Source organism: Myodes glareolus, chromosome 5, assembly GCF_982192425.1.
Source record: "Myodes glareolus chromosome 5, mMyoGla1.1, whole genome shotgun sequence".
In the NCBI taxonomy this organism is placed as follows: Eukaryota; Metazoa; Chordata; class Mammalia; order Rodentia; family Cricetidae; genus Myodes; species Myodes glareolus.
This window is the reverse complement of record NC_142030.1, coordinates 104,962,820-104,982,986: the sequence shown is the minus strand read 5'-3', so window position 1 is coordinate 104,982,986 and position 20,167 is coordinate 104,962,820. Positions and strand designations below refer to the sequence as shown.

At 46.0% G+C, this 20,167-nt stretch overlaps 1 protein-coding gene across 5 annotated transcripts in view; it reads right to left on the bottom strand.

Annotated features, from left to right (window-relative positions):
• Nucleotides 1-1,650: 1,650 nt before the first annotated feature.
• Epb41l5 (erythrocyte membrane protein band 4.1 like 5) overlaps nucleotides 1,651-20,167 on the bottom strand; it is a 119,736-nt gene continuing 101,219 nt past the window's right edge. For 2 of the 5 annotated variants that reach the window (XM_048443812.3, XM_085688360.2), the window contains exons 23-25: nucleotides 19,552-19,593; nucleotides 18,717-18,841; nucleotides 13,654-18,064 (exon numbers count right to left, since the gene is read on the bottom strand). In XM_048443812.3, the coding sequence (XP_048299769.2) occupies nucleotides 18,001-18,064; nucleotides 18,717-18,841; nucleotides 19,552-19,593 (231 nt within the window). In that variant the 3' untranslated portion in view covers nucleotides 13,654-18,000. Of the gene's footprint in view, nucleotides 1,684-13,653; nucleotides 18,065-18,716; nucleotides 18,842-19,551; nucleotides 19,594-20,167 lie in introns of those variants that run through there. The other 3 variants (XM_087906596.1, XM_087906598.1, XM_087906597.1) reach the window with 3 other exon arrangements.

Below are 20,167 nucleotides of genomic sequence, written 5' to 3'. Positions count from 1 at the left end.
AACGTTCTTTCTAAAACATCTGCATTTGAATCTGCTAACAATATGTCATCCACGTAATGGTAAACTATAGATTCAGGAAATTGTTTTCATTTCCGATGGTTGACTTACAAAATATTGGCACAGGGTGGAGTAATCTAACATTCCCTGTGAGAGAATTTTCCATTGATATCTTTTAGCAGGCTGAGAATTATTGTAAGTAGGCACTGTGAAAACAAATCTTTCTCTGTCCTTTTCTTGTAAAGGCATTGTACAAGGAACATCAATTTCTGGAGCCTCTACATTATATACTGATGTAACTAATTCAGGGAAGACAGGAAATTTAAGTAAAATGGCTCAAAGCCCTTATGATTCTGTTCAAAAATCAGAATTATATGCTATTCTCATGATATTACTAAATTTTCCCAAACCTCTTAATATAGTTACTGACTTTCAATATGCAGAAAGAATTGTTTTACATATTGAAATTGTTGAACTTATTCCAGATGATTCAGAATTAACTTTTTTATTTATTTGATGACAAGAAATAATCAAATTAGAAATCATTCCTTGTATATAACACATATCAGATCCCTTACAAATCTACCAGATCCTCTAATACAAGGTGATGATGAAATTGATCAGCTATTAGTAGAAAATATGCTCAAAGTCTCAAAACTTCATAAGAAACACCATGTTAATAGCAAAGGTTTGAAGAAAGGTTTTTCTATCACTTGGCATCAAGCCAAGAAAATTATAAGGAAATGTACTACTAGCTCTTTATATAACCAAACTTCACTACCTGCAGGAAGTGATCTAAAGGGTACTCAAGGAAATGGAAATTGGCAAATAGATGTGTTTCATTTTGCATAGTTTGGAAAATTAAAATACATGCACAATATCATAGATACATATTCAGGATTTCAATGGACAACTACTTCAAGTTCTGAAAAGGCAGATTCTGTAATTACACATTTGTTAGAAGTTATGGCCATTATAAAAATACCTGTACAAATTAAGCCTGGCAATGCTCCAGCATGTGTCTCTACTAAAATGAAACAGTTTTTTGCATATTACAATATAAAGCATATTGCAGGTATAAGGCACAATCCTACAAGCAGTTAAGAAAGATCTAATCACACTTTAGAAGATATGTTTAATAAACAGAAAGGGGTAATAAAGACCCCCAGAGATAGATTACATAATTCTCTATTAACTTTAAAATTTTAAATTCTAACAATAAAGGAACAACAGCTTCAGAGAGACATAGGATAATAGAAAAGGGACCTGCTGTATTAAATCAGCCTGTATACTTTAAAGATTTGTTAACCTCAGAATAGAAACCAGGATATGTGTTATGTTGGGGAAGAGGTTTTGCTTTTGGTTCCACAGGAGAAGAAAACCTGTGGACACCTCAAAACTAATAAAGATCAGATTCAATGAAGAGAGATCTCTTGATTAGGAGAGGCAATACACAGCTTACAGATGACATGGCCATTCAATCTAAGCTAACTTGTAAGACTAGCAAATGCCTTTCATTTGACCAGATATATCTTTCCAAAAAGGGAAGCTCCCCAAAGTTAGGGTTAGGACGGAGTTTTGCTTTTATCTTTCCAGGAGAATAAAAGCACCCAACTAAGGAATCTGAAGACCACTGGACAAATGAGACATCTGAAGAAAAAGGACGAATCATCCAGAGAAAATGTCCTAAAAAAAAAAAAAAGAGTAAATTGCTTAATGGTGTATCACATTTCCAACAGGATAAAATTTCATAAATCTTTCCAAATGTTTGTTTCTGCTGTTTTCTACAGACATATAATGCAAATGGTCTTTTTGCAGTTCCCAGTCCAGTTAAAGATTAAAGATGGCTTTGGAGTTGGAGTGGTTCTCTCCTTCTCTAAACCCAAACATACTTGTTAAAGAAAAATACAAAAGCACTGTCTCATGTTAGACAAGCCACATAGTATGGGGCAGAAGAAAACCCAAAATTAAGGGACTATTCTATTGCCACTAATCACATAATCCTTCTGTTTTATTTTGAATCTTTAAAATTTTTCTTAATGTATAAATATTATCTCAAAATTTACAAGATTAATGTATATATTTAAATTTCCTGTCATAATATTAATGGTCATATAGTGTACTAACTAATTCTAGAAATAGGCTTCATCTAACTTCCTGTATGTGATTTCCAGACTGAGTCTGAAGCAGGTAACTAGGAATTAAGGTTGCATACCCCAGGTATATTTAATAGATTGTTGTCCTTTAATCTCTCTGAGATCTGCTGCATATGACATTTAAATGGTTTAAGTTTTCTGCAGTAAACCGTGACCATTCCCAACAGCAACCTTTGAAGTCTCCAAAAGGAGGATAGGCTCCACGATGGCCCCACCTTGACTGTGGTAATGCCACTAAACTGACAAACAGCATCCAAATACCCGCTTTAGACTACAAATTGCTCAGGATAATTTCATGGTGATTAGCTGAGAGAGTCCAGCCTCATAGACTACTCCGGTCAGGACTTCAGGTAAGCCCTGCACTTTCCCATCACACTGAGACTGGATAAACAACTCTCCCAGACTTGATCATTATCTCAATTTTCTCAGGGTCTCCTAAAGATGCCATCACCCTCAGACAATAGGAACTAATTTTAAGAATACGAAAGCCACATCCCCAAGAGGTGGGGTGGGCAGTTTTTGGTCATTTCATGGATTATGAACATTTATCATCATTTATGAGGGATTGGTTGCAACTTGTTATTGGTCACAGTTAGTGAGGAAACTAAGAAAATATTAGATTCAGGGATCTTACTTAGAAAAGAAAAGGGGGGCTATAGAAATGATAGGATAAAAGGGTAGATTACTGAATCTACCTTTAAACTAAAAAAGCAACTAGTAGTTTTAAATATTTTACATTGGCATGGGTTTTTGCATATTGATACAAAATTAAGATTTTTTTTGTTATACTGTATATGTATTTCTACTCTTGTTTAAGGTATTGCACCTATGCAGTTCATTTCAAAATGTAATGTAAAATTCTAGTCCTTAAAAGCTATTATTACAAACTGTTTAGGGTAATTAAGAAGTGTCGGCTAGTATGTAGTGACCTTCTGTTTATGTTTTAACAAATAAAGCTTCCCTGAAGATCAGAGTGCAGAGCTAAGCTATTAGAGGCCAGACAGTGGTGGCACCCACCTTTAATACCAGGACCCAGGAGACAGAAGCAGATGAATCTCTGTTAATTCAAGCCTATCCTGGGCTACCCAAGATTGACTCTGTCTAAAAGAGAAATAAAGATCACAGAACAGTGATCCCAGCACTTGGAATCACATGCCTTTAATCCCAACACTAGGGAGAAGATAGGAGTGATATAGCTGGGTGGAGAGAGGAATATAAGGCAGAAAGAGAGAGGAGCTCAGTCAGTGCAGTCTGAGGTTGGTAGAGACAGCTGCACTCCAAGGGCTGCCCCTGAAGTCAGAGGATGAAGTCGGAGGACAGGATCACCCCTTCGGTCTGAGCATTGGTAGAGGGAAAAGAACTCTCTAGTGCCTGGTGCTCTGCTTCTCTGATCTTCAGAATTAGCCCCCGGTATCTGACTCTGGGTTTTTATTTTTAAGATCAACTACAATTTGTGCTATACTAATAGTTAATCATCTATAACAATCAAATTTGTGTCCTAAACAAATGGTCTGCAAACATTTCAGGGACCTACAGAATATGGCACTTAAGATGTTTTAATAACATAAGGCTTTTCATGACAGTGAGACACATCTGCTCCTGGTAGCACCAATTTACTTCAAAAAAGAATGATGGCCATCAAAAAACCTGCATATGGAGTTTGTTTTCATTGTGGCAAAGTTAGTCACTGGGCAAGGAACTGCCCTTGCCTCAACCTTTGACAGTATGCTGTCCAAATTGGACAGGCAGGACATAGAAGAAAGCAACTGCTGATATTAGCCAAGACAAGGTAGGACAGCTCTTCAAAATTCATGCTTAACAAAAAGTCTGTCAGATGTTATAGGCCTATAGGCCAAGATGGATGCCCCAACGTTGCAGAGGAACCATGGATGACTGTCCAGGCAGTCAGCTGTTTCTGTTGTTTCTATAGTTTTGGAAGTTGTTTGCTCTGTACTTCCTGTTTATTCAGGTCATATTAAGTCCTTCTCAGGTCTCTGATGGACTTGAAGATGAGATAGTTATAGTACTCCTTGTTACCAAGTTTGTAAGAGAAACTCACAAAAGAGGTATAAAGTGTATAAGTTTGAGAGACATAAAAGCTTAAATTGTGGGGCTGGAGAGATGGCTCAGCGGTTAAGAGCATTGCCTGCTCTTCCAAAGGTCCTGAGTTCAATTCCCAGCAACCATATGGTGGCTCACAACCATCTGTAATGAGGTCTGGTGCCCTCTTCTGGCCTCCAGGTATACATGCAGAAAGAATATTGTATACATAATAAATAAATAAAAATAAATAAATATTAAAAAAAAAAGCTTAAATTGTTTATCTAAGAAAATGTTTGAGGTCTAAAAAGATAGTTTTGGGTTGGTAATACAAGTTAGGATAGAAAGTAAATTAGGTCCAAAACTTTGAACTAAAATAGGAAGATAATACTGTGCTTTTCTCCAGATCTGTCAGATACAAATGGACTGAACATTGTGTATGCATTACTTGATAACTGTTCTTATTGTATATAGTTTTAATGTGTTAGAATTAAAACCTTCCTTTTTATTTAGACAATAAGGGGGAAATGTTGTGGGTTATTTTGTTAACACTCTACACACCCGAGATTGTCAATAAAGTCTACTTTTAGTCAGTAGGTGGAACTAGCTACTAGCTGACCAAAATTAGCCATAAAGATTTTGGAGAACCGAAGACATATAGAGAGAGACATGGGAAGTAGTAGGGAGGGGCTGAGAAAGATTCTTGCCCCTTTTATGGACCAAGTGAGGAGAGAGGAGGTCACTGGTAGCTTCTTCACTTCTCCGATCATTCGGGTTCTTACCCTGATATCTGACTCCTGAGTGTTTACTGATAAAGAATAATAAGACAAACACTTCATTCCATGTGGTGAAATTATGCAGTGTACTCATGTATAAAATCCTCAAATAAAAGAAAATGTGAGCATAGAAAAACAACACTTCAACAATGAGGTCACAACCGGAATGAGGTGGGATTGTGATGATGGAGCTAATTCTTGGATCACTATGCTCAGTGAGCAAGTCCGATAAGCTCACTGGTCTCATCAAGGCAGATGGGTGAAAACCATATTTCAGTCTGTTATTGGTGCCTGTCTGGGGTAAAGTGGACTTCAGAGGGCTAACGAGATGGCTCAGAGGACAAAGGCACCTGCCACTTATCCTGATGACCACACACCTCCAGCGTGTTGTCCTCTGACCTTCATGTGTGCTGGGGCATGCACCTCAACCACCACACATATGAACATGACATGCTAATAACTGAGAAGACCCTGGAGAGGTGCAGCAGGCACTGCCGACTGCTCAGCAGAGGCGGGGAGAAGGGAACTAAGATGGATGTGTACCAGGCCCTAGACCTTAACACAACCGAGTCCATAATAAAAGCCCTAATCAGGCTGCAGAGCTCAGCATGTAGACGGCACCTGCCAAAACCCAAACAAAGGCCTAGTCCATCAAAGCCTGGGAAAGTCTCTAAATGTCCTAGCCTTGCTTTCGGGCTTCTGTTGTTCCCCTTCTAGCTAACTGTTCTTGTTAAATGAAGTATACCAACCTAGGAAATGTTTTTTGAACTTAAAAGTTCACCCCGAGAAAGGCTCAGGGCTATACTGGGCTCCTGAACACACAGTGTAGTCACTGGCCGACTAATAAAGACTTTCTATTGGCTTAAACCATGGCCCAGCAGTCTTCTCTGGTGAATACTGTTAAGTTGGGAGCTTAGGCCCCAGCCCCTCACATCTATCCTAGCCCCCTGACCCTGAGAGTAAGCACTCTGGACTTCAAATCCCAGCAGGCCAGGTCCTGACACCCCCCACCCCCACCCCCCACCCCCATCAGGACTACTCCCAAGAGTATTTAAATGAACTCCCAAAAGAGGAACTTGTAGTCTCTTTCTTCCTCCCAGTGGGTGGTTGCCTTCCTGGCGTGGTTGCCTTCACAACCCCTTCGAGGCCACCGAGAGTGCAGAACTCTCATTAAACCCGGATATCTCTTAATTTGGCTTGTTTTGATTTGGCTTGGTTGGGATTTTGCGTCGGCGGGGAGCTCGCGTTAGGAAAATATTCCTAACAAATACAACACAATAAAGTCAAATCAACGCTGTCTGGGCCTCTGGGCGGCAGCAGTGTTGCTCAGTTGGAGCGTGAGATAGGAGTTCCAGGGAAAAGGGCACACCTGTGTTCGACGTTCGGCACAGCTGATTGGTTGTTTGCAGAGAGCTGGGCTGTAACAGGCTGGGAGTCATTCTCTCGTGTTAGCATTAGCCCCAAAGCCATTTACTGTCGACCTCTGTGTGTGAGCTAACATCCTTGTGACTGTTAGGTAAGGTCCTTTGGAATGTGCACACAGATTCCTCGCTTTCATCAACCCATGGTTAAGAATGTCACCTGATGAGGCCAGAGCAGGGGTCTCTCTGCTTCGCTGTGACCTGTGTACCTGGTGGAAATATGACTTTCAAAAATGCCTTGATTGTTGACCTTTCTTTGTTGTTACTATGAAATCTCCTTACAGCACCCCGCTGGAAGACGGCATGTGGGCTATCATGACTCTGCTCCCAGCCACGGTCTCTCGCACTTCACTATAGCATATGTCCTTCTCTTTGAAGTATTGCTAGAAACCGGAGCTCTTACCTCAAAGGGACAGTTTATTCTAGAGGCAACTATGAGTGACCCTGACCAAGAATACAGATTAAGGTCAGCCCGAATTCCATGTTCTAATGTGGAATCAGTTTATAAAGCTTTTTTTAAGCAACAGAACAAAGTCGTATACAAAGGCACTTTTCAAATACGCTGGCAGGAGCATTAAGTGGGCAGCGGAGAAACCTCAGCTCTCGGCCCAGGTGGCATTTGATGACTCCATCTTTTGGTTAGTGAAAAGTATGGTTTTGTTACTACGTTTTGAAGATTTCGTTTTGTTTCCCTCTTTCCACTCTATCCTGAACTAAATCCTCCCCACCCTCATCCCTTCCTTCTTTTTTTTTTTTTTTTTTTTTTTGAAACAGGGTCTCAGTGTGGTCCTAGCCAGGCTGGAGTTTGCAGTGGAGGGGAGGCTGATGTTGACAGAGATTCGCTTGCCTCTGCCCCCACAGAGCTGGGATTAAAGGCTCATGCCACCATGCCCAGGACAAAGGTTTTCAGTCTCTTACAGGACTTTAGATCCTAAAAAGAGGTGAGGAAGGAACGGCTATTTAGGTGACTAAAATATAGCCCAGATCCATTGTATTTGGGCTCCAGGTGAACATCTCTGCAAACCTTCCGCCATGAAGGACACTGACAGCCTTTCAGAAGGGCCAGTGGAAGGTGCAGCTCCTTCTGGGGGACATTTATTCACAGAAGTGAGAATGTTTTTGCATCATTATGTGTTGGGGGAACCTGCAGGGACACCCCTTGGAGGAGGGGGCAAGAAGGCTGGGAGTCAACAACATAGACTCTGGGAATCAAAAGAGTAGCAAAGGCCCGTTTATTGTGGAAATCAGGCTTGCCTGTACACCCCTCCCAAAGTCCCACTGGCTCAGGCATGGACTCTGCTGTGTTTTCCTTCCCTCATGGGCATCTCTGGTCAGGTGTCACTGCATCAGCCATCTCTGGGTGTAGCGGCAGGCCTTAGGTAGGCTCAGGGAGGAAGTACCTGCCGCGCATGCTCATGCAGGCTGGTTTGGGTAGGGTGACTGTGGCTTAGGTAGGCCGGCCAACAATTTCTCCTACAACCATGGGGATTTGCTTTAGACACTGGCACTCACCAAATGGCTTCTGTCTTTTGTTCCTGATGTAGGTGGTGACCGAGTCTCATCTCATGGGTGGGAAATCGATGTTCCAATCTAATGCAACTGGTAATCAGCACAAAGGGGACCCGGGAGGTTCAGGAAATGTGGGCCCTTGTCTGGCTGTCTTCAACACAAAAACTGCTCCTCTCCACACTGAGCTGTTCACATAAAACCCAAATGGGGCACTAGAGGAGGGTAGGGGGGTGATGCAGACTGGAGACCCAGATGTAGAGAGAGGCTTTCGAGTCATGCGAACTGCCAACGAAGCATGGAGATTTGGAGGACAGCGCTAACAAAGGAAGCCACACCGCGTCAGGTGGGCAGGAGAATGTGGTGAGGCCCATGAGAAGTGTGTGGAGTCAGCTGGTGCTCTGCCCTCACCCTAGCTTTCTGAACACAGGCATACTGTTGTGATTTGTCCTGCCCAACAACAGGCATGAGTGTCACTCTCAGGCAGAAATGGGACAAGCTCAAGCATTGCTGAGAACAGCAAACACAACCACGAGGCCAGGCCTCTCAGGAGTTGTGTCTGAGGGAAAGCTAGGAGATGTGAAGAGCTTGGCCTGCTCATATCACATCAGAAATAGGCGGGAAGCTTTGGGTGCCAAAGTGAAACAGTACTGAGAGAAATCCAGGAGAGGAGGATTGTGGGATGGGCCGGTCGGAATTCCACTTCCGTTTCCATAGGAAGGAATGGCGGGTATGGCTGAAGGAAGGACTGCCGAGAACACTCCTGACTGAGGCGCTCAGCAAACCCCAAGGGGAGAGTCAGAAATGCAGGTGCGGTGACTCAGGCAGCTCTCTGCAGGTAAGGTCAGGCCCTTGTAAACAGTAGCTGGGTCCACTCAGTACTGTGGAAGTCACCCGGTGGGTGGGAACGCAGTGGGGCCATGAGGGCAGGCTCGGAACACACCACCACCATCACCATTAGCTTCTAAGAACGAAGCATTCAGGGCTGAGATGGAATTGGCCACCGTGCTTAACCTGAGTTTGAGCTCTGGGATACACGTGATGGATGGAGAGAGTTGACATACGAATACCATGGGACATGCCTCCACCTCCTATAAAGAATGTAATTAACATCGGGCAGTGGTGGCGCACACCTTTAATCCCAGCACTAAGGAGCAGAGGCAGGTGGTTCTTTGTGAGTTCGAGGCCAGCCTGGTTGGTCTACAGTGCTGGGGTTGGCTTGTTTGTGTTTGTTTGAGAAATGTGGAAGGCTACTACTGTATTCCAAGCAGCTATCAGGATGGCCCATTAAGCACCTACAAAGTTCAGCCTCTTTTCAATTGCAAGGCCAGAAACAGAAAGCACACGTGAAACAGCACAAGACTTACAATTCTCAAAGCCCATGCCCAGTAACATACCTCCTCCTGTAAGATCACACCTGTCCCTAGTAGCATGCCTATTCCAACAAGGCCACATCTTCTAAAGAGTGCTTCCAGCAGGGACTATATGCTTGAGACTATAGAGGCCACATCATTCAAGCCACCACAGTGTATTTTCATGTATATCCACTTGCTGTGTGTGCGGAGGTCAGAGTCCTTATTCCTTATTTGTTGACAGAAGGTTTGTCTCTGATCCACAATTTGCCACTTCAGCTAGACTGGTGGGGCAGCAAGCCTTAGGGGTCTCCTTATTTATCCCTCCCCAGTGTTGGGGTGACATGCCTACACCAGTACACCCGGTTTGAGCAGCCTTTTCTGCAGCCTGTGCTCACTTAATCCTCACCACAGAACAAGGCAAGTAGTGAACACCACTGGTTAATAAAGAAATTGGCTTGGCCTGTTGATAGGGCAGAATAGAACTAGGTGGAGAAAACTAAACTGAATGCTGGGAGGAAGAAGGTGGAGTCAAGAGAAGCCATGGAGCCACCACCAGAGATAGACATGCTGTAACCTTGCTGGTAGGCCACAAGACTCGTGGCAAAATATAAAATACTGGAAATGGGTTAATTCTAGATGTAAGAGCTAGCTAGCATGCTTAAGTGATTGACCAAGCAGTGATTCAAATAATAGTTTCTGTGTGATTAATTTGAGTCTGGGTGGCTGGGAGATGAACAAGCAACCTCCTACAACAAGGTAGCACTTAAAGCACTCCCATTTTACAAGGCCCAGGCAGAAGTTTGGTGAACGAGGTTACGACAAGGTCCGTTTGTGTTCTGAAATTCCGTACTGGTCCACATGGGCAGCTTGCCAGTGTCACTTGACTTCATATTCTAGGCCATGAACTTTTACTCCGAAGATGGTGTAGAAATCCAAACATGGCCTGCAGCCACGCTGTTGTCACTCTGGCTTCTGGGAACCCTGGTGGTCCTCCTCCCCCGAAGTTGCCCAGCATACTACTGATAGCAAACCTCTAGAGTGGTGTGGAACTTTGTAATCAGACTCTAGTCCTGTGGGCATTAGGAATGTGCCTGGCACCCTTGATAGCAGCTTGAGATAAATGAGGTACATTCCAGCTCCACCCTCTGACTTGAGGATCCCCCTAAAAGATCCACTGGCTTCCATGAGTCCAGATAAAATTGCACCCTGCCATCTGGATCTGTCTGCTTTTCTTCAGTCTGTCAGCATTTCCTACCAGTGGAGGTCAGTTCTTTTATACTGGATTCCCTGAACAGACCTCTCTGTCAGCTGCTCCTCAGGCCTGCCTGACACACGGTTCAATGTTGTAAAAGGAGTGGCGGGCTGCTTTTCGTTCCGCCCAGCTCCCGGCCGGCTAGCTTTACCCGAAATAATTACACGGAAACTGTATTCATTTAAACACCGCCTGGCCCATTAGTTCTAGCCTCTTATTGGCTAACTCTCACATCTTGCTTTAATCCACATCTAATATCTGTGTATCACCAAGTGACTGTGGCTTACCAGGAGAGATTCAGCATGTCTGACCTGACGGCTGGCTCCATGGTGGCTCTCAGTCTCTGCCTCCTTTCTCGCAGCATTCTGCTCTGTCTACTCCGCCTATCTAAGCTGCTGTCCTATCAAAAGGTCAAGGCAGTCTCTTTATTTAACCAATGAAAGCAACACATAGAAAGAAGACCCTCCTACACCAGTTCAACCCAGCAAACAGTTGCCAACCTGAGGTCCCTAAGAGATCAGTGCGTGTAAAATTGTGGGCAAATCTCCTGTGTGTCCAGCTCCGTAGGTCTGTAAATGAAACAAATCTCAGCCAGGGCAGTTGGGGATGCAGCTCACTTGGCAGACTGCTTGCCTAGAATGCATGAGGGTTAGATCCCCGACACTGCAAAAACTGGACAAGATGGAGACAGAACAATCAGGAATTCAAGACCATCACAGTGAGCAACTCACAAGCTACACGGTGAGTTCCTGGCTGGCCTTGAATATGAGATCCCCATGTCCAAAACAAACAGAACAAAATAGTCTCAAATCAAGGAAGAGTTCTAAGGAGAGGGTGGCCTTTTCCAATAAGCTGTATGGTGCTCAGAACTAACACACACACTCTCTTGGTTTATCAGCACAGGGTCTCTCAATGTAGTCCTGGCTGTCCTGGTACTTGCTATGTAGACCAGGCTTGGCTCTAACTCAGAGACCCGCTTGCCTCTGTCTGCTGGAATGAAAGCAGTAGGCTACCCAGGCCTGACTACCCAGGGCTCCTACAAACCAGCACATGGGGGTTTGGGAGCAGATGACAGGAACGGTGGGCGGACAGGCTGCACTCTAGGGAGAGGACGCGTGGAGCCCAAAGGGAGGCACACAAACACAGCGCCAGGTCTGTGTGTGGACACATCCCTTGCTTTGGGAAGGGACTGCTCTCACAGATAAGCTCCTGTGGGGCTTCGACCCTGCTGTGTGCAGCTCTGCTTCGGGGCAGCAAGCAGAGAGCAGTGAGTCAATGCCCTGGAGTGAAGCTTGGGACAAGCTGGTTCCTCTCTGTATGCTGAGGGTCCAGGCCAGATCATCTGTTTTCTTTTTGGGGGGATGGGGCACTCTCCTGTAGCCCAGGCTGGCCTTATGTAATAAAGGATGACCTGACTCTTTCTGCCGCACCCGCCATGTGCTGGGATTGAACACACTGACCACCATGCCTGGGTTTATGTGGCACTGGGGATGGGATTCTGGGATTTGTGGTAAGCACTCAATTGATTGAGTTAGATGTCCAGTCTTGAGGAGCCAGGGCAGTTGGTCCTCACAATGTTTCTCCATAACATCTTGCTAGCCTGGGAGTTAGCCTGGGAGCATGAGTCAGACAGCTGTCAACCTGGCCTAGGACATATGCCCTCCCTGGGTGAGATGCCCTCCTCCCCCTCTCTGCTCAACCTCAGCACGGAGTTGTGGAACCTCAGTTTAGGGAGATGAATACTCACTGAATGGACCGCTCTGAGCTAGGAAGTCAGGACCCATTAGGGTCCCTGACCATAACTGACTCAGGATCATCTCTGAACCGCCTGCAAGCTCTGCTGCAGGCCAAACAAGCCCTGTCTGGGTTTATCTGGGTGTTTCATAGCTCAGCATCTGTCCCCTTTTCTTTCAAGTAAGCACAGCCTGGGTGGAGCAACTGCTGGATACCTGTCCACACCAACACCCCCTTTGTTCTGTCCATGACCTAGCCTCCTGTGGATGTGGAGGACAATTCACTTCTCCCATGGCTTGTCCTGCTTGGGTCAGAATGGCTTTTGTTACTTCTGGCGTTTTCTTTAGTGTCCAGCACAGGTAAGGGAGCCCATGTTCCTGCCTTCTAGGCATATCTGAAAGGCCTAGAAAAGTCGGTCCTTTCTCCAGGCAAAGGAATGAGGGAGCTGGAAGATGCCCCCACTTTCCCAGAAGCCTTGCTACCTTGTGTGGTGTGTTGTCTTGGCCCAGCAGCAGCCTGTCAAATGACCTGGACAGCCACGCTGCTCACAGAACACCGCACCTAAGAGGGCTGGGGAACAACAGGATGAGGCCCACTGTCAGCAACAGGCTGAGTCGCACTACGTGTGGCCCTTCGGACGACAGTACTGGACGCTGGTCGGGATGATTCACCCGACGCCTGTGGGGAGGAAGCAGTGGAGATTCAAGTCCCAAGATGTTATTAAATCCCTGGAGTGACACTGTGGCCTTTCAGGGTGGACTGCGTATTACCAATGAGGGTTTTATTATTTTTATTTAGAGACAGTGTTGCTATACAGTCTGTGATGGCCTTGAACACTGACCATCCAGCCTCCCAAAGGCTGGGGTTACAGGGATGTACCATTATGCTCACCAACCAATACCTTTTTAAGAAAGTTTTGTGTGTTGTGTGTCTGTACTCATGTGTAGGAGTGCAGGAGCATGCATGTGCAGGTCAGAGGACAACCTCACATGTAGATCCTGGCCATCCACCTCGAGGCAGGGTCTCTCACCTATTGCTGGGCATGCCAGGCTGCATTTGCCAGGGGGGTGGGTGGGGCTGTGAGTCTCAGGAGATACTCCTGTCTTTGATCCCACATCACTGCATGAGTACTGGGATCATAGACATGTGCCCATGGCTGGTTTTGTGGGCTCTGGAGATCTGAACTCAAGTCCTCATGCTTGGGAGGCATAACCCACTGAGCCACCTCCTGAGCCACCAGCCTGAGTCTTGGCTTTAGCAACATCTCCACTTACAACCTCCCGCACCCACACTGATGCAAATCCCCAACACGGTACCAGTGCTCCAATTCACTACATCTGGTTAGTATTAACAGTGGCTCTGACTCAATGATCCAGTCAGGGCCTTGCATGCTCAAAAAACAGCTCATAAAACATGAACGTTTTCATCATTTTATTTGAATGGGTCATGTCTAGAGATCGTGTTCAGTGTACAGACAACTCACAGTTCAGGGTAGTGCTTCTAACACAAGCCATATACAATAGGGATTCACCGAATATAATGTACCTCATACAAAAATAAATTACAGTTTCAAAGCTACTGCAGAGCTTACCACGTAGAAAAGTAAACACAAAATAGTTGGTGAGTCCTCATAACAATCTACTGTATCCAGCTGTGAAAACTAGGTGAGCAAAGGGCTCCATGAAAAGACACACACACAGACACACACACATTCACACATACACACACACACTCACACACACAGACTCTCTCTCTCACACACAGACTCTCTCTCACACACACACTCACACACACAAACACAGACTCTCACACACACTCATATACATACACACTCACAACATAACACACACTATTTCACACACACACTCACACAGTCTCTCTCTCTCTCTCTCTCTCTCTCTCACACACACACACACACACACGCACACACACTCCTCTGATAAGAAGAAATCCTGAGAATTAGCGGGTGTCACCCCCCACAATGCAATGAGAGAGGAAGGACTGCAGCCCCACCAGCAAGTCTCCAGCAAGAACTTCTAAAGCACAGCAGAACTCAGCTCAGGACAAGTTCCCCCAGGGCAAACCGAGCTCCCCCATCCTGGCAGCACAGGGATATTTCCTCAAAGTCCATCCTGACCGCCTACAAACTCAGGTATTTTTTTTTCAGAAAAAAAGTACAAATGATCTATAAACATGCATTCTTTATTATACAAGTGTATCTGAGTTCAGTCAACTCCATGGCCAAGGGATGGATTAACAGGATCACACCGATACTCTCACGGCTGAGACCTGGTCTCACCTTGCAGCTTCACGGACAAGCAGCACTCCACTGCTCTCAGAGCCGGGGAGCAGCACTTGCAACGGTTCCCAACCTTCCTAATGCTGTGACCCTTCATGTTGTGGTGACCCCCAGCTACAAAATTACTTAGCTGCTACTTCATAACTGTTAAGTTTGCTACTGTTATGAATCACAATGTCAGTATCTGATATGTAGGATATCGGATATGTGGCCCTCAAGGGTGTGGTGACCCACAGGTTGAGAACCGCTGGCTTGGAGCTTGGTTGTAAACAAGCTTCAGAGAGCATAGCTATGCCCATGGGCACTGGCCCTGGCGATGCTGGGCAGCAGCAGCACAACTGAGTGGCGAACTGTTCGTGGTCTCCAGCTCTGGATGGGGCAGAGTGAGACAACCTGCAGCTCACAGAGATCCACCCACCTCTGCCTGCTGAGTGCTGGGATTACAGGCAGGTGCGGCCACTCTCAGTCCAAGGCCCTGGCTCTGATCCCAACTCAAAACCCCAAACCAACCAACCAAAACCTTGTCACTACAACATACGCTAGGTCTGGCAGTTCATGACTGAAATTCCTGTATTTGGAAAGTGAGACAGGAGAATCCTGTGAGTTTAAGACCATCCTGGGCTACACACCGAGACTCTGTCTCAAAACAGCAGAACAAAGTAAAACAACAAATGAGTAAATGATACTAAATGAGAAGACAAGGATTTTGTTCCTTAAAACCCTTGCTTAGAAAACAGCCAAGTTGCTGGGCAGTGGTGGAGCATGCCCTTAATCCCAGCACTTGGGAGGCTGAGGAAAGCAGATCTCTGAGTTCCAGACTAGCCTGGTCTATGGAGGGGGTTCAGACAGCCAGAGCTACACAGAGAAACCCTGTCTCAAAAAAAAAAATCCAAAAGCATAAAACAAACAACAAATCTCCAAGTTTTTCACCAGTTGAGCGACTAGCACACAATTTTGCAAACAATGGCAAGACTTCCTGGGGCTCAGTTAAGAGAAGAGAGGTCCAAGTTTTAGCCAGAAATGGGAGGAAGAGAAAGCAGTAGATCCTAGAAACAGCTCAGAGGTCTCATCCACAGACACACCCAGGGTGCCTGAGCACCGTCGGTCAGCAGGACATGGAAAGAACGTTTCCACAAGAATTTTCTCAAAGCAATGTAAGAAGCTAAGAAGTCTGCTCATGGCTCTGTCCAGCAGCCTCCTGAGGATCAGGAGAGACAACAGGGAGTGCCGCCCATGTGGACAGAACTGCTGGTCTCCAGATCATTTACATATTTACATGGATAGACAGACTCCTTTCCAGTGCTGAGGAGGAGTCTAGGACTGCTAACTGTAACCTCCACATCTTACCAACCCCAGGCAGGGACACACCGTGAACTCTGTCTAGGTGCTCCCCTGGGCACTTGGCAGGACAGCTGCTGGGTGCTATCTCCAGTGTGACATAAAAGCCCAGCACTGGCAGCTGCCCCTTCCTAACTTAGCCTCTCACTGCCGGCTGCCTTCTTACCCGGCTGTCACCTCCGCCTCACTCTACCCATTCTTGACAGCTTCACATACTCCCACCTACCACTTCCAGGTGCCCTCGGGTCTGTCGGATACACTGCCACCCTTTCAGAGGGGCAGACTATCTCTCTGACAAGTCTGATGTATGTCTGACGTGTGAGGGCAAATGCATCACTTGAGCGTTAGTTCTAACTTAAGACTCGACAGTAGGACAGAGGGTTTCTTTTCACTGGAGGTTCAAGCGACCGCTAACAAAGTCCCTAGCAATACTTTGACTACAAGAATTCATGTACCTGGAGACACAGATGTGTGGGGGTACTTTCAGCTACTCTGTCTGGAAAGGACAGTGCTCGATCCTAAACAGGATGAGACACGTAGGACTTCTAAGCCACCATGCCTTAGCCGTTGTATGGTCAGCAGTGCAGCAGACCATGCAGGCCGTCCAGGACCCAGCCCAGTGTCCTGCAGCAAGCCCCGGGCTCTAGGTCCCACACTGTGAGGAATGTCTTATTACCGAGGACTGGCAAAATACTGCCAGGGAAATGCATGAGCCGCCTACTGGCTAAGGGGAGCCAGCCAGCAAGAAGGGCAGTTCTATCTCCTTTCGCAAAAGTGCTTTCTAACTGTCCAGCTTCCCTGAAAACTGTAAGGCCGAGAGTCCCCAAGCTTCCCAGTCAGACACGAGCATTTGCCTGAACACATAATACACATGGGGAAGCCAAGGGCAGTCTAGATCACAGCATCTGAACCATCACAGAGCTGGATGTTCTCTTGGCGGAGAAGAATGAGTGCTCAACCATATACATGTCACATGTCAGGCAGAAAACAGCAAACTCAGGAGATACAGCTTAACATCAGTGTTTGGTGAGAGGGCGACCCCAGTGGCTTCCCCAGTGTCTGCATGTCATCCCCAGTCCCCATGGCAACTGAGGTCCCCCTCTCCCAGCCCACACACCTGAGCTACTTTAGTGTCACTGTCTGTGCTGGCTCAGGTTCACATCCACACACTTTCTACGATGAGCACGTACTACAACATCAGAACTTCTTTGGGTACGGATAATATGGAATTCTAGAGAACTTTAAAGTGGATACAAACCCTAATGTAGGCTGCCTTCATTCACGACACTGTGCCTAGTGGTCCCTCTTGCCACCATTCCCCATCTCTGCCTGGTGTTTCCGTTTTCTTTTCACTCAGCGTATGTGGAAAGGAACAGGAGACTGTGTCTAACCAGGTCCTGGTGTACAGCGCTGCTGCGCTGGCCTTCACAGCTGTAAGCCAGTTAGGGTTGCACTCCCACTGGCTCCTGAGGGACAGCACAGGCGGTAGGTGGAGGACTCAGGTCTCTGACCAGACACCTGCTCCCTCCCCCGCTGCAAAGTTACAGACCGGAGTGATGCAGATCTTTGCTCTAGGAAAGGGGTCTGGGGAGCACACGGCTGGAGATGATCTCTCACTCCGTAGTTCCTAACATATCTGAAACAAGTGCAGAGCAGTAAGATGGCTACTGCTCAGGCCTCTGAGTGTGGGCGACATAAAGCCTCCATCTCTCAGCGTCCCTGGAGTCCTGCGACTGTGAGAGCTGGCCTGGGATCCACCGACAGTGTTTCCATCTCTTCAGGGACGGTGCCACTCGTTTCTTCAGCAGGCTTTCAGGTCAGGTGTGCTCACCCTGACGTCACAGGAAATGGCAGGGAAAAGGCTCTGGACAGCAAGCCTTGCCATAGGCTGTTATAAACAGTTGGGACCGCTAGGTGGAGCCAAGAGTTTGATGGAAACTAATGAATTTCGATGACGGGGAATTGATTGAAGAGGAGTTATGTGGGGTAGACTTTCAGTCGGACGGAAAATGTAGCTACTTTCTTCATGGAGTTGAAGTCAAATCCAGGTAGAAGGTTTTCCTCAAGTGAAGGACTTGCTGGGCTGGATCCAGGGCTGACGGGGTAGCGTGGGGGAGCAGCAGCCCTCAGAGCTCAGTGGTCAGCAAGCACTTCTGCTTCAAGGCTGGGTTTTCAGCCAGAGGAGCAGAGCTGCACAGAAGGGAGAGACTTGGTGAAGGACCCTCAGCTGCAGTGGAGATGCTGAGAGAAGGCAGACCTAGACGGGGGTCCTGGCTCCCTGACTACAGGCTGCAATATATTTAACCCTTTCTTCACCGGCCAAGCTTTTGGATAGTAAGAACAGTGCTGTACTGTTTTTTTTTTTCTTCTGTTTTTTAATTTTGCTTCTGTCTGAACTTGGCTTAGCTTACCCTCTACAGAGAGGGGATGTTCGGACAGCCCCCAGGACCCATGTTCACATGCCTATCTAGTAAAAGCTATTTGTGGGTCCTCACATTGGGGACGCCCTACCCCTACTTCATACTGCACCGTGTCACATGTAGTAAGGAGAGCAGGCCACAGTCATAAGAGTAAAGAAGAAAGGATAAAGAACAACCTGATTTTTAAAACAGAGACCAAGTCTACTAACATTTTCTTCACAAAGAAATCCCAGTATTTTTTGAAAATTATCAATATGCAAGAAAAAAATACTATGTTAAACAACATTTAAAGACCTATACACTTTCAATCAAATTCAATTAAGACCTTACAATAACTAACACTGTTATTTTAAATATAATCAACATTTCTTATCATTTCTCTCCTATCAGAAAAAGCTGTAAACAAGCAGTGATTTCCTCACCTGGTCACAGCATCTACCAAGAATGGTGCTGGGGGGGAGATCATTGAGAACCCATCTTTAGTACACCCTTCGGTCCCGGCCACAGACGTTCCACACCCTGTGAGCCTGTTGGAGACGGCAGCGCTCTGCGGTAGGAGATGCACGCATCAGCACAGAGGCAACAGCAGCCTCACATCAGCCTCACTGACCGGGCAGCAAAGAGGAGAGCCCGATGCTCCCGGCTGTTTATGTGCAGTGTTTTGCCTGCGTGTATGTCTGTGCACCGCATGTGTGCCTGGCGCCCAGTACCAAATGAGGGCATCAGTTCCCCTAGGACTGGAGCTACAGACGTGAACCACCATGTGCATGCTGAGAACCAAAGCTTGGCCCTCTGAAGCAGCAGGCAGTGCTCCTACCCACTGAACCATCTCGCCAGTCCCCAAGCTGCTTATTTATTTTAATATGTGTATGAATGCTCTACTTGCATGTATGTCTGTGTACCACACATGTGCCTGATGTCTGTGGAGTCTGGAAGAGGGAGTCAGAACCCCTGGAACTGGAGTTACAGGTAGTTATGAGCTGCCATGTGGATGTTGGGAACCAAACCTAGGCCCTCTGCAAAAGAAAGTAAGTACTCTTAACCACTGAGTCATCTCTCCAGCCCCTTTCACCTCAGATTTTTATTTTTATCCGTCTCAATCATTTAACATTTACAGAAAAGTTGAGCCACAAATCTGAAGCTGTTAAATTAACAGAGCTTTGATAATGACCCTAATATTTGTAGGAAAAACAAGAATGTGAGATTCCTTTAAGTTTCTGAGACTGTAACCAAAAGAATTGAATAGTATGGACTTACTGGAATAATCCACCGGGGTGTGATCATGGATGACGAAGACACCTAAAACAAATTTCATAGCCACTTACTTTTAGGGAAGACTGACTTATTTTCAAAATTACGCTCACAATATTGTCTACTGTGAAACGCACTGGAGGGGATGCAGTTTCCACAGAGACTCCTGAGCTGACATAACTTTTAGCCCCAGGCTTAGGTCTTTGACGATGTCCACAACAGGTAAGACTATAAGTTAAGAACACTGCTGCTACTGTTAATTCATATTACATTTTTTTTCTTTTTAAAGATAGGGTTTCTTTGTGTAGTCCTGGTTGTCCTGGCTCTGTAGATCAGGCTGGCATTGAATTCAGAGACCTGCCTGCCTCCGCCTCCAGAGTGCTGGGATTAAAGGCGTGCACCACCACTACCTGGCTCATTTATTATTCTTAAAAATCTTTTAAATTATATGTATTTATTTGTAAATACAATACACACACTAGTAGCTGCCAGCAGACACTGGGGCATTAGAAGGATATATGGTCTCCACTCTGGCTGACTTCCAGGTACTGGAGTTAGGTTAGCACAGGAGCACCTGAACATGGCTCAAGTGTAAATGAGTGAAGGACTTAAGACGGCATTG